At 40.3% G+C, this 14916-nt stretch overlaps 1 protein-coding gene across 1 annotated transcript in view; it reads left to right on the top strand.

Annotated features, from left to right (window-relative positions):
- Window positions 1–12195, top strand: part of gfra4a (GDNF family receptor alpha 4a) — a 150729-nt gene extending 138534 nt beyond the window's left edge. Inside the window, exons 7-8 of the mRNA XM_005929633.2 lie at window positions 977–1146; window positions 7150–12195. Coding sequence (XP_005929695.1) covers window positions 977–1146; window positions 7150–7296 — 317 coding nt within the window. The 3' untranslated portion in view covers window positions 7297–12195. The remainder of the gene's footprint in view (window positions 1–976; window positions 1147–7149) is intronic.
- The last annotated feature ends 2721 nt before the right edge of the window (window positions 12196–14916 follow it).

Raw genomic sequence — 14916 nt, 5'->3', positions numbered from 1 at the left:
GGTGATAATTGTGTAGTGTGGATACTTTTTGGCCTTGCAAACCTGCATTGCAACCAGAAGCAACACATTATTTATTTATTTTGCAATGATTTCCTTATAATAAACAGTGAATATTGTGAGATTTATGGATACATCTTTATTTTGGAGAAAACCAGCAGGAAAACCAGTACACTAGAATAGCAAAGTGGTAGCTAAGAGACTTAGCAACCAGGCATGCTTGCAGGGAATTAATTAATTATTATTTTATAATGTAATTATAGTTCTCATTTTGCTGTTATATGTTCCTGCATTACATCTGACTTGCTGGAGCCCTTGCCTCACAGATTGACGTAATTAAAACCAAAGCCTCCATCTGTATCTCAGGCATTTTTCCATAGTTTGTTTACGTCTCTTACATAAAAAAGTGAGTTTTGGCTCACACGCTCTTTCTTTCTGTCTTGTTTAAGAGCAGACAGAGCACAAGTTTGCTTTTTTTATCGCCTGAGGAATAACATACTGAAACTGATTCCCCAGGTGTGAATAACACAGGTACCTCCTTACACCGGTGACCCAGCACAGAACCAAGATGTGTAAATTTGAAAACTGAACCGTGGCTGAAGCATTCACTGCTTATTTAGGGACATTTTACACGTTTCTTTCTAAACTACTAAGGTTTTCCTTCCTGTGTGTGTGGTAGCTGCTTCATCTTTCTTTTTTGTGTGTTGAACTGCCAAATCCAGGGTGAAATTAATGCTTCAGTTCAACAAGCCTGATGAGTCGCAATGCAAAGTTGACCACCTTGCAATTTTGGGCCTCTTGTACGTAGCTGTAAAGTGGCCAATCACAATCAAAAGAGTTATGCAGGAGAAAAAAGCAAAAGAACACTTGAGGTGATGACTCATGTAAAAATGATCAAAGTCTCCTGATTTTTCAGCATGAATGTTTCTATTAAGCTTCCAGTCGTGTCAGTGTATCTGCGGCTGCTCTTTTGTTCCAGAAAATGCCATTCAGGCCTTTGGAAACGGATCGGATGTGAAAACGGGGGCCAGTCAGCCTGGAGTGTCCAGTCCAGCAACGGACAACCATAGCCCACACTTGGCAACCACTGCCCCGGGCATCGCTATGGAAACAGAGCAGAACATTCTGCGGGCACAGATACCTACTCAGGTGAGACGAGAGGGAAGACTGAAAATATGATGTACGGCCTTCTCCAAACACACGCGCTAATGGAGACGGCCTCTCCGAGAGTCGGGTCATAAAGCCACAGATATCTTTAATTGTTTGTTTTAACTTAGTGGGAGCGACAGATGGATGAGATTTACACAGTCTGGATAATTTACACAGCACCGGGTCACAGAGAAGTTGAGAAGAGAGTTTATTTGGCATCTCGTACAGAAAATTCACTTCTTTATTTGAGCATCTAAATTCTAGGTGTCCTCAATGGGTCAAGAAGCATCAAGAACAAAAATCAAGAAGCTTTTCTTTGCCTTTTAAACTCACTTGTGTGCTTGCTTTTACTTAGTAAATACCAGAATCTCTGAAAAAACTGCACATTTCCCCTATATGCCTGAAATTTGGCTGCTAAATGGTAAATGGTCTGTACACTGGTGGAGGCAGCTACAGTTGTAGCCACAGCTGCCCTGGGGCAGACTGACAGAAGAGAGGCTGCCATATCGCGCCATCGGCCCTTCTGTCCATCACCAGTAGGCGGTAGGTGAAGTGTCTTGCCCAAGGACACAATGACCGAGACTGACCTTCCGATTACAAGGCGAACTCGCAACTCTTGAGCCACAATCGCCCCAATAGTATTTGGCACTGAGTAAAGATATTTTTAATGTCTAAATATGAAGTTTTGCAGGAAATATGAGCCCGATAAAAGATAAAGCATGCTCATGCTGTGGTTTCTATATTATATGTGCTTTATATCCTGTGACAAGCTATTATTGACTCATTAAGTCAATACACTGACCGGGCTCTCCAGCTCAGCGGAGACTAACCAGGGGGTACGAGTGAACTAAAGCATCTTTAACATTTGCTTTAACTTTATTGATTGCAGTGTTGTCATTAGATCGATTGAGCACATAGCCAAGCAAAAAGCAAAACAAAAGAACACATGGAGAGTAAATGATATAAATTGATTTAAACAAAGGTAAACAAATGAAACTGGAGCACAAAATACCAAACCTACGGATGACACAGTGTGCAAAAAGTAATGTGAATCAAAGTATCTATACGTAAATAATTATGTTCTTAAAATATGTCAAAAAGACATTTTTTGAAATGTAATGTTGTTTAGGAATTAGTAAAAAAAAAAAAACTGCAACTAAAACAAAATGAAACTCAGAAAGTGCAAGAACATGTCAGATTAAAGCAAACATTTGGTTAATTGTTAATTCTTTGTTGATACATTTTTCAATTCCACATAGATAAAAACATTTAATAGCATTAATCCTGACAAACAGGTCAGCCATGGTGAAAAAAAGGAAAGTACATCAAGGTTTTAGTTAATAAGACTAAAAAAATCAACTGGTAAAATCATCATTTAGTAAACACAATAACACATGAAGTATTACAAAATGTCCTTAATTATTTAACAAAAACTGAGGGAAAAATACAAAAGCAGTGCGTGGAAATCTAAGTACACCTTTACTGTTTCCATAGGAGTTAAACGGAGTAAGTAGCAGCCAGTGCTGCTAATCAAATGCACTTGATTAATTCCACTCACCACTTTTTACTCTCCAAGTGTTTCCACAGAAACACAGCGTGTCATTGAATTTTTCTATTCCCGCTCCCTAATCTGTTTTTCCTATCTTGCTACACTTTCTTAATTTTCTCTTTCCCCCTCACCCCCTAACCATTTGAGTGACAGCATTGGTCTTGGAGAAGCATTGTTCATTCTCTACTCATCTCGTGCTCTACAGCCCTCAGTTAGCATGTCAGATGTTTCCAATTCAATTTTCAATTCAATTCAATTTTATTTATATAGCGCGAAATCACAACAAAAGTCGCCTCAAGGCGCTTCATAGATACAGAGAAAAACCCAACAATCATATGACCCCCTATGAGCAAGCACTTTGGCGACAGTGGGAAGGAAAAACTCCCTTTTAACAGGAAGAAACCTCCAGGCAGAACCAGGCTCAGGGAGGGGCGGGGCCATCTGCTGAATGTGGAAGTTTGTGACAGTAAAACTAGAAAAAGACTGAACAAGTACAAATTATGAACACAGCACAGGTTAGGTTTGCAAAGTTGCATCTGAAGAAACCACAGAGGAGATGTATATACAGCACATCAGGAAAAACACCTTGTGCCATCAGTAAAGCACGGTGGTGGAGTGGGTGTGATTTGGGTTTATTTTGCAGCCGTATAGTAAGACCTGAACTCCTCTGAATGCTAAGGTTAGTTAAATTTATAGCTAAACATTGGTCCAAATTTGGTCATGCAACAAGACAATGACACTGAGCATAGCAGCAAATCTGCAAAAGAATAGCTGAGAAAGAAAAAGATGTTGCAATGTGAAAGACTTCACCCTGTTTGTTGTGCTATTGTGGGAAGTAGCAACGAAGATTAGGCCAAAATCCCTCTGCAATCATGTGGGAGACTGAAAAAGTTATTTGACTTATTCAAGCAGATTTTTGGGGTTTAGTTTTTGTTGAATAAACAGTAACAGTGTCATATGTCCTGTGCTGTTTTTCTTAGATTGTATTCAGACAATTTCAGAACATGCTAAGGACCAGCTGATTTTTATTATGTCCTGATATGTGAAACTTAAAATTGAAGGATATCATCAGAGGTGGGACCAAGTCATTGTTTTGCAAGTCTCAAGTAAGTCTCAAGTCTTTATCCTCAAGTCTCAAGTCAAGTCTCAAGTAATGTCAGGCAAGTCAGAGTCGAGTCTCAAGTCACTGGTGTAAAAGTCCGAGTCAAGTCACAAGTCTGAAACTTTGAATTTCAAGTCCTTTCGAGTCTTTAAAAAAAAAAACGAAAAACATGTTGCAGTTATTGCTAAATGTAAATATTAGACCATGTAATTTTAAAATCTGTGTTTTTCTCAACACATGACAAAATAGTGAACTTAGAAAATATACACAAATTGTGAAATTGCACCTCTTTAAAATGCAGCTCAATTAAACCTAGCTCCAAGAATAATTTTCACCGACAGTTCTGAGATAAGCTGCATGTTATTCTTGGATGCGGTTGTAGGACCGGCTTTAAAATCGCATGACAAAAATATCATACACATTAAAAAAAACTGCATCACCAACGTAGCCTGGACAACATTTGCTAGTTAGATGAAGTCAGCTATCTCATCGTAGCATATTTATATGCATATTTATAATCATACGGTTCTTGGAGTGAGTGCATACACTCATGAAGTTTAGTAACTTCAGGTCACTGCAACAAGCCCAGGTACAGTTTACCGACGGATGGGTCAGGACCTTGAAATGCACCGTGTAGAACGAAAGACCATCGTACTATCATAAGTTTACCAGTCTCACAAACGTCTCATAAATACACATTCGTTAACGTTTATTAATAGGACCTTTGAGCTCAAGGGTAATTAATTAGTAGTGGAAATAATTTCTGGTACACATCACAGAAATGTAGCAGTGACAATAATACTGTATGCTGTAATCGTACTGGGCAATTAGTGATACAAAAAACCTGTTTTACCCTGTGAATAAAAGTATATGTTTTTGTCAATGTACCATAATAACAGAAGCGAAACGCAATATTGTGTCAGGACAATTACTATTTATGCACAATAAACAAAGGAGCATAGCGCGACAATTTCTGTTCAGCGCCAGACTTGCTTGTAACCTATATCACCAATTATGTTATGAAAATGACGTATTAACTACTAAAAAACACTGACCTTCGTGTAAATGCTTGGAGCAGACTAACCTGTGAGCTGGAGGTTCTGGGACGTTATATTTGGTCTTTGAATGGCTGCAATCCAGGCCATCCGTCGCCTCTTTGTTACTTCGGAAACATGGCTCGAACAATTTCTCTTCAACGACGTAATCCGATAACAACCGATCTCTTTACCCGTCGGCTTCCCGTGGCTGTCATGCGACCGGCTATTGCAGTTAATAATACAACAGCTTCTTGACATTTTTGTGTTTCTTTTTATCGCTGTGTGACTGATTTCAATTGAAAGCCTGCGTGCGCTAGTACCTCTTGCCACGAGTTCCCAGAATCCTTTGCGGTTTTACCCCTGAATGACGTCACATTTTCAATCTCTATATAATATGCATGTTAAATTTTATATTTGGGGTGAAATATCAAGTCTTTTCAAGTAAACCGGTTCAAGTCCAATTCAAGTCCCAGGTCATTGGTGTAAAAGTCCAAGTCAAGTCACAAGTCTTAGAACATTTTTTCAAGTCAAGTCTAAAGTCATAAAATTAATGACTCGAGTCTGACTCGAGTCCAAGTCATGTGACTCGAGTCCACACCTCTGGATATCATGACTGAATCACTGTATGTTTTTTAAAGACTTATGAGTTTAAAAAAGTCTGTAGATACCCATTGTTGTTTTTACATACCAACTGTACAGCACACAAACACAGCAAAATCAGCAGAATGACTTTCCAGCTCTAGAAATCCGACCATCCAAGGATCACATAACTGTGAGGTTTGAGTTGTCGCTGGCTTTGGAGTGTCCAGGATGGTTTTCTTTTCGTGCTGTGTGTACACCATCAGCTTGAACATACAGAAACTGCTTCTTCATTCACACCATTACCAGGTTCTGTAAACCCCATTAACAAAGCCCATACAATGCAGTCATAAAGCAAACAACTACTGAATTCTGTTGGACATAAATTTTAATGTGAACAGCCTGTTTTGCATTAAACATGCACAAAGTATTGCAGATTTTAATAATGAGGAGAAATTTATAAATTATGTAATTTACATCAGGGAAAAGAAATTTGTTCCATGCATTATGCTCCAAATGGGAACCCAAAAAAATAATGCTGATAACATAATTGACAGTCTGGCAACAGATATAAATAAACTTGACAAGCTAAGTAGGCCACTTACTTAGTTCCAGGGGAAAAGCTGCAGAAAAATGGCCAAAAACCAAATGATATCTTTTTGCCCCGAGTCCTCTGAATGGTGTGCCCCACATGCAATTGTTTCAACAGTCTGTATCATCCTTTCACCACAGCAGAGCTAACAGTACGGTAAAGAGACTCTGTTGAACATAAACGTTTTGTCACCTGATAGTCGAATGTCAAATGAGGTTTGGATAACATACGACTGACTTGACACCAGTCAAAGTTAATTGAATCTGTAAATTAATTCTGGGCAGCTGCCTCAGAGTCATAACAGCAGATATGACCAAACAATATCCTGTCACATTGTTTTTAAACTGTCAAGCAATACAGCTCCAGTCTTTAGTACCTCACAAATGAGGTACGAGAGGTAGGAGTGGGGGGGAAACACACATTTCTAATTAAATATTTTGATTGACGCATTTTCATCCTGTTTGTTTGTTTGATTAAATTCAAAATGCTCATTTTCAAGCAGGAAGTTGTGATTTCATTATCCAATTTCTTTTTAATACATAGTTTCATACATATTGGTGACACAGTTTATCTGTTATAAGCTCACTAATGGCCTGATGGATGTTGAAAGGTTAAAACTTGTTTAATTTAAATGTAATAGTATTTTACCCCAAGATGAGTTATTTGTTTCAGGGTCACGGTGGGGCTTGGATTTAATGTGTGCTGACATAAGGCTGGGTATTCGTGGATCGGGTGCCGAGTATATCACAGGGCTAACGCAGAGAGACAGACACACGCTCACATTTCCACCCACAGCCAATTTAGAATCACCAATCAGCCTAACATGCATGTCTGTGGACTGTGGGAGGAAGCCGGAGGGAACCCACACAAGCTCAAGGAGAATATCAAGAGAATGAAGGGGAAAAAATGATGATGATGATTGAAGAGTTTACTCTGAATACATCTGCAGCCAAAAAAAAAGCTTCTCTTGCTGTGAAATTGCATCATGTTGATAAGTGGCCTTGGCATTGCTTATCTTATTTTTCAACTGTGGATGCGGAAAATTCGGCCATTATAACCATATAGTTGGTCATAAAATCGCTTGTTGTATTCCTGTTAAACATAAATGGATGTTTCAGACACAGGTTTACATGTTTTCTTTCAGGTTAATGAGAACGACAGATTGTGGGACGATGACGGAGACTCCACTCTTCCCTCTCCGGGCCTTTTGGACCACGGAGCTGAGCCCGTCTGCCTCTCCATGCCGCTGCTCAGCCTGGGCTTGCTGTTCCTCCTGCTCTCCAGTCTGTAAGAGGCCTCGGTTTGCCTGGCCTCCAAAGACAAATGTCAAGATCCAAGGGGGAGGGGTTGGGGCACCAGATGAAAAAAACACAACCTAAAAACAGCCATTTTCTATGTGTCACGTGACGGTGAGGGAAAGGGTCAGCCTCGTCTTACCCTACTCCCCTCTCCCTTTCTGTCACAAAAATCACTTAATCTCTATTTGTGAATCATGACTGAGAGCAGATGTGTTGTGCAGCCCACACACTTGCAAAGACCACCTGAGTGTGTACCACTACAGTGCCATGGGAGGGGGGAGGGGCTCAAGAGGAAGTACACAACTCATTTCCTGCTTCACACCTGCCCAAACATAAACTTTTCCACACAACACACACACACATACAAGCAGACTTCACTTCATCTGAAAATAACATCCAAACGGTGAAAACGAGCGAGATCAGAAGGTGTACAGCAAAAGACACTGATGACCCAGTGCAGGAAAACTCTTAAATATATACATATGAAACAGCACAATTTCTTTTCTTTTCTTTTGTTCTTGAACATTCCTTGGTGTTAAAGAAAAATACTCAATGTTAAGACTTTTCTCGCAGATGAACTGTGATGACGTGTTACACGAAATTTAAGCTGGAGTGTGTGTGTGTGTGTGTGTGCTCAGCTTCGCTCTTTATTTCTTCGAAACGCACATTTTAAATTTCGAACTGTTGTTTTGCTACCTGGGATGTTAGATGGAAGCACATCGAGTCAAATCGCAGTGAAAATTCTTTGATCGTTGTCGTGCTCTATGTTTCAGGTATGAAGAGTTCATTTCCAAAACAAAGAATATATAAATATATATAAATATATCTAAAATACGAAATTTAAGTTTAAAATTTAACATTCAAAGAAGATAGAAGTGTATTATGTCATCAAACAAGGACCTACTTTAATGTACTTTGTACATGTTTTTTCAAATGGTGGATACCTCACTTTGGAAGGGGACTCTTCATATAGTCATTCATTAAGCTTTAAGTGTGAAGGCCTACAAAATATCTTGGATCTGTTCCTTTTATAGAACTTTAAAAAAGGCACAATCGTGTGAAGTGGAAAGAGGTTGAGACAAGTTTATATTTTTTCAAAAGTAAGTGGACTTTGTTGCAGAAAATGCAGATGTGTATTGACAAGTTTGGGACCATTCATGCTTTGCTGGTAAAGAGGGATACGGTTGGCTTTAGTCAGTGCACATTTGAATGGATGGTTGGATGCATCCGTCTTTGTGGGATGGAAGCAGTAACTCGCCTGCTACCTGCAGGGAATCTACGTTCAGCGTGGGACGGTGAAGAATTTGCACTGTAAAAGCACAGCTCTGCGTGGTGGAGCGGACATGTCTACAGGAGGCGCTCGAGAAATATATTGTGGGGTGTAGGGACAACCTTCAGTACTGCCATAGAATACAGTTTATTCACCTGCATTGCTAAACAATGCTGATTTTTACACAATGAAAATCAGCTGCGATGAGGAAATGATGGACCTAAGAAACTCCAGATAAGGACGTTCTACTTTGCCGGGCGAATTCTACGAGGACACAAGTGATGCTCATGTCATTTCAGTGTGTTTTAACAGGTGTGGGGAAACAGTTGTACCTTCTTAAAGAACCAGTTCACTCAAATCACAAATATTCTCACTCTCAAAAAATCACATGGATATATAGAAGACCGCTTTAGTGAAAATAGTGCAGCCCATTTATGTGCACTTACATGGAAAGCTTAAAGCAGGGAGAGCACACATCCCTGCCCTTCAGGTGTGTAGGTTTGAATAGCCAGAAGGCGGGGAGTAAAGGAGGAGCTGCAGTGGAGGTGTGTTGCAAAGCGGCTTGCAGAGGCACTGCAACCAGGATTACTAGCTGAGCTCGACTTAGCGGTCTGCCAGAACTAATGCGATGCTCGGTTTTGGTTTTATTTTCGCAGCTTTTAGAAGAGAATACTCACTGGTCAGTTCATTATGGATACCTGTCAAAATCCATTTCAATCCAGTATAAATGCTCTGCGATAACTCTACTTTTACAAACATGTCTTCATTTTCTGTTTTTCTAGATGTTTTCAAAAACGTTTACTATGAGAGTAAAAGAGAGTGCTGGGTGAAATATCGTCTGCATTACATTTAAAAGTATATCTAGTATAGTCTGGCCCTTGGAAGACGTTTTAATTTAAATTACATATAATTGTCATTTAGGGATATTAAGGGAAATGTGTTTATAAGCTAAATACTCCACTGCATTTACCAGCTGGTCGGTATGTTTGCCAGTTGTTTACAGCCGAGCAGTTAGGGTACAAAGACTTTAGAAGGCAGTTTCTGGTAAAAGTCAGCTCAAACAGAAAAGGCTTAAAAGCTCGTGCACAGTCATCAGACATTTCTCTCCCCAATATGCTAAACATTGTGTTGCCGACAGCAGTTTCAGAGAAAGATATAGGTACTCAAACTGTACTACAGTGGATTTATTAATGGTTAGAAAACTATTTGCTGCTTTTACTGACTTCTTAAAGATGAACTAGAAGCCAAAAATATCTTATAGATGGGCAGATCTCACAGAGCATGTCAATTGGCGCTTTAGCAGCTTTGGATTCACTGAGAAGAACCCTCCCATGGATTGTGAATAAGCAGTATATAAATGGATTTTGGTAAAGCTGCCCTGCAGCCCTTTCCCTAAAGACAGGTAGTCAAACTGTCAGTGAAGGAGTCCTAGTAATGTAAAGTGTCCTACTGAGGAAGCATTTACTATAACTCAAAAGTTCCTGTTTTAGTGGAATATGATTAACTAAGTATCAGTAAACGTTACATTAACAATTAAGTTAAATTAAAATGTGTTTTTATTGTTCAAATTAGTCAACTGTTTTGTAAAAAAAAAAGGCGTATAATTATATATTATATATGCAGAGGCCCCATTAATGAATTCGGTGCAAATGGAGCAACAAACAGAAAATGTATCTGTTTGGTGTTGTTTTAATCTGGGATTATCCACAGTAACTAATGACGACTAACTGCTGATGGAAGGACACATTCCTGTGGAGTTTGCAGAGGATAAAAGGATGTGTGCCCAGTGCTCACACATGAAATCACTTCTGCATTCAAGTGGTGTGTTTGTTTTGTCGTTTGGGTGAACTGGCGCTTTTGTTTTCGCATAAGAAAAATCACCTTCATCTATGTACGTTTCGACACATCAGCGAGTCCGAGGGCTCCCGTTGGTTTGCACAAAGCCTCTGTCTCATATCATGATGTGTCACCAGCTGAGCGCCCTGTTTTGATTTGTCCTGTGTTTTATCAGTCAGCGTGCATCGCGGTGCCGTGAGGTGACCGACCAACCTGCTCCCTGTTCGTCTGCGCTGGCAGAATCCCTGATGTGACATGTGTCACTTCCAGAAATAAAGATGACATTGTAAATGGAGGTGAATTCTGACCACTTTCTTGTAAAAGGGGGGAGAGACTTTTTTCCCACCTGTCTAGAAATTTCTGGGTCCCTTGACAAGATGTGACTGTTGACCTCGATCTGAGTTCAGCTCTCTGTATTCCCCCTTAGCATCCAGTTAAAAATCCATGTTTCATCACACACAGGGCGTGATTTGTAAAGATGTTATAGTACAGTGTATATACTACATGGTGAATACCATATATATGATGTCTATAAAATTCATACCTTGAGTAAAAATAAAAAAGGATTTTATCCAAAGTTTTGCTTTTGATATGTCAGAGAAAATCACCAAGGAGTTAATTCTGACATGAAAACTTTACAAAGCACAACTTTGAGCCCAAACTTGAGCATCAGGAAACTTTAATAAATGAGACCCCTGGTGTAAATAAACCTAGAGCAAATTGGTGTTTCTTCTAAACTACTCTATACCTTAAGGCTATAATGCAAGGATGTGTTTGTGAGGCAGCTGAGGTGAGGCACACTGCAGCTGGAAATAGCCACAGAAACACTCGATGCTGTGGTTTTTGGAAAATCAGCAATCCACACACACAAAAAAAGCCTGACAGTAGCCAAATATAACTAGAAATCACCTCACAACTTCTGAAAGTTGCTGTTTGGCTAAAGAAAAAGACTTTAGCCCATCATCCTTCCAAATTGAGACTCCAGCTGCACGTGTGCGCCACCTGTGCTTCGCATATTGCGGCTGTAATTGGCGCCGTTCTCCATGTTTTGGGTCAACAGCTATGTGGGACAGACCTCCTGCTGTCCCACATACTGGAGCTGTTAGTTCTGTGGCTGCTGCTGCTGCTAGTGCTGAAGGCAGATAAAAAGCTAAAAATCTGACCACCAACGGGCAGCTAAGTACTGCACGACGTCCTAAACTGACTTCTGAAGTTCAGAAACAAATATCTGCAAGAGTGTTTACTGACTTGTGACACTTTATGGCTACTTAAACTCAACTGTAGAATTATTACATTTAAAGAGATCAAAATAGGCTCAAAACAAACTAAATGCTAAGTGAAGAAACAGATTCTCTTAAATCGGAGGTCAGCAAGCTGTTTTTGTTGCCACTGGACCATAAAATCCATAATGAAATATCAAAATAGTCAAAATCTTGCTTCTGTTGAGGTCACTGATTTATATTTCTAATGATGGCTCACGTGGTTCAAACAGGTCTGTCTCAGAAGCTGCTGTATAGGACTTTCACCAGGGAGGGGTGGCTTCATATCCTGTTTTGAGTCCTGTGAAAATGTCATTCAAAAGCTTCTAGAAGCATCTTTCAGCACAAACACTTCAGGTTGAGCCTCTTTCTTTAGTACGGCTTTCAGTCTCTCACATCATTGTGGATGAATTTTGGTCCACTCTTTAGTTTACTGAAGTCTGCAAACATTCATCTATACCAGGGGTAGGGAACGTTAGTCCTCAAGAGCCGGTGTCCTGCAGGTTTCAGATCTCACCCTGGGTCACCACACCTGAATCAAATGATTAGTTCATTACCAGGCATCTGGAGAACTTCAAGACATGTTGAGGAGCTAATTTAGCCGTTTAAATCTGCTGTGTTGGATCAAGGACACATCTAAAACCTGCAGGACACCGGCTCTCGAGGCCTGGAGTTGCCCACCCCTGATCTATACGCAGCTCTCTGAAGGTCCCAACACAGCATTTCATTGAAATCAGTTGAAGTCTGGGCTTTGACCTTCATTCTTTTACTCCAGACATTCTGCTGTAGATTAGCTGCTGTGCTCAGGATCATTGTATGACACAATTTCTGTCAGACGGAAGGCCTCACATGTGACTTTAGATTACTTTAATATACATGGTCAACTCAGTGACTATAAGGTGCTCAGGACCTGTGGCTGCAAAACGAGTCCAAACCATTACTCCTCTCCTACTGTGTTGAAAATTACCGTAGGGTGTTTGTGCTGATATGCTGTGTTTTCACCAAATGTGGTGCAATGCATGTTGACCGAACATCTCTACTTTTGAAGTACTTGAGATACTTGAGGTACTTGAAGTAAACGGTGTTGGCAGATTCTTTTTAAAGATGAGAGTGTTTCTCCTTGCCATATTTCAAAAATAAGCCATACTTGAACATGAACTTTAACATGTAACGTGCTAACTGAGGCCTGTAGAGTCTGAGATGTAAGTTTGGGGGTTTTTGCAGTTTCTGAGCGTTGCACAGTCTGAGCTCAGGATGAAGATCTAGTGAAGATTGGAGCGTTGTGCTGACGCAAACCTGAATGCTTCAGTCCAGAAATGTGTCAAAACATCTTCTTTTACAGAAGTGCTCACACTTGCTGATAAGCAATTAATCAAGTGCTTTTGATTAGCAGGACCTGGCTGCTACTTACCATTTTAAACCCTATTGAACCAGTAATGTGGAGGCATTGTAGGGAAGAAGGCTTTGAAGGTGGAGAGCTATGTTTATTTCAAATTTTGCAATTTTTCCACATTAAAAAGTTTGTTTACTTGAGGCATGTGCATACACAGACACTTCCAAACACTTCCAGCATATTAGTTACAAGACAAAACAGCATCACAAAGACAAACAAGCCCATGATCGATGTGAGCTGCTTCCCACTGGTCACAGAGTTGTTTCTACTCATTTTATGATGACACATTTCTGCTTGTAGCTGCTGTTACGTGTAGGTTTTCCTGTCATATCACAAAGGGCAAGTTTTACCAACCAGACGTCACAGATCTTAGAAAATTCCTCTCATCCACTGCTGCAGACATATTACTTTACTGGCATTTTGCGATACTGGCAACATCTTGGACAAGCTATCATATTAAAGGCCTTTTGTTTGGGAGCTACAGCGCATGAGCAAACAGGGATTTTCCTCACATGATGGATTTACTGCAGATTGTTAATGAGTGAAGTCCTTTAACATAACAAGAGGGTGGAGGGGTGGGTATCAGCATCAGTCAGAATCTGACAAGCCAGCATAAAGAAGGAAACTAAAGACGGACCGATGGAAGAAACTTCCCTGAGAAACATTTACTAATTGTCATAATGTGTCAGAACGACACACGAGAAGAAGGGAAAAAGACGTCTGTGACAGAAAAACACAAATGCAGCATTTCTGAGAATTCCATCTCACCGTGTAACCTTTGTTCAGCAAATTTGAAACACGACGGGAGGATTTTTTTTCTCTTACCCCCCCAGACGTTATTGTCCCTGACAGCTCTGCTGAAAAACCAGCCGAATCAAAGCTGAGGAGAGATAATTACATTAGACTGTTTGATGAAAGCAATAAAGTCTGGATGACCCGAAAATGGGCAGACGCATGTAAAGTCTGCAAACAATATCTGCTTACTCGGAATTAGACTCAGATGATGATGAGGAGGAGAGGGAGGAGGAGGAGGAGAGGGGAGGATGGTTTCATAAACAGCATTGCTGTAATGTGAAGGAGGAAAAAAGAAAGAGAGGAAAAAGTCTGGATGATAAAAAGTCTTATTATCATCCAGCTGCTACAGAGCAGAGTGTGCAGCCTGTCATAATGATCAGGATGGATTTAGTCAAAGACTTGGAATCAAAGGACAGCACCTAATCATCTGTTTACACCGTATAGGAGCTCCTCGGGCGGAGAGAGAACAGGGTCGGAGCAGGTAGTGGGGAGAGAGAGGTAGGGAAGGAGAGGGAGGGAGGGAGAAACAGAGTGAGAGATGAATAGATAGGGGGGCAGAAAGGAGGTGCATTGGAGGATAGAAGAGAGAAAGGAATTAAGTGAGTGGGCCTGGGAACATTTAGGAAGCGAAAGAGGGAGAAAAGAGAAGGAATAAATAGAAATAAATCAGAGAGGGAACGGCAAAAGAGGACAACGAGAAAAAAAGGATTAAGAGAGAGGCAACAGAAGACCGAAACAACGAGGAGAACAGACGTGACAGGGATTAAAAACAAGAGTAGGTGAGAGAGAGAAAGAGAGATGGAAAGGTGAGATGACAGGAAGGAAGGTAGTGGGAGGAAGAGGGGGGAGAGTGAGAGAAACTGAAAAGGAGATAATAAAAAAAAGAGAGAGAGCGAGGAAAGGATTTAAGGGAAGGAAAGATTAGAGAAAAGCGAGAAGAAAGGAGCATCAAAGCGAAGAGGGGTGCCAGGAATCAGGGAAAGAGGAGATATGAGCAGGAGAGTTGAGAAATGACAGATGAACATAAGTGTGTGATGTATGGAGGAAAATAATTAGGAAG

This window comes from Haplochromis burtoni, unplaced genomic scaffold (genome assembly GCF_018398535.1).
Source record: "Haplochromis burtoni strain Fernald_Lab_line unplaced genomic scaffold, NCSU_Asbu1 Contig_119, whole genome shotgun sequence".
NCBI classification, from domain to species: Eukaryota; Metazoa; Chordata; class Actinopteri; order Cichliformes; family Cichlidae; genus Haplochromis; species Haplochromis burtoni.
This window is presented reverse-complemented; position numbering and strand designations above follow the sequence as displayed.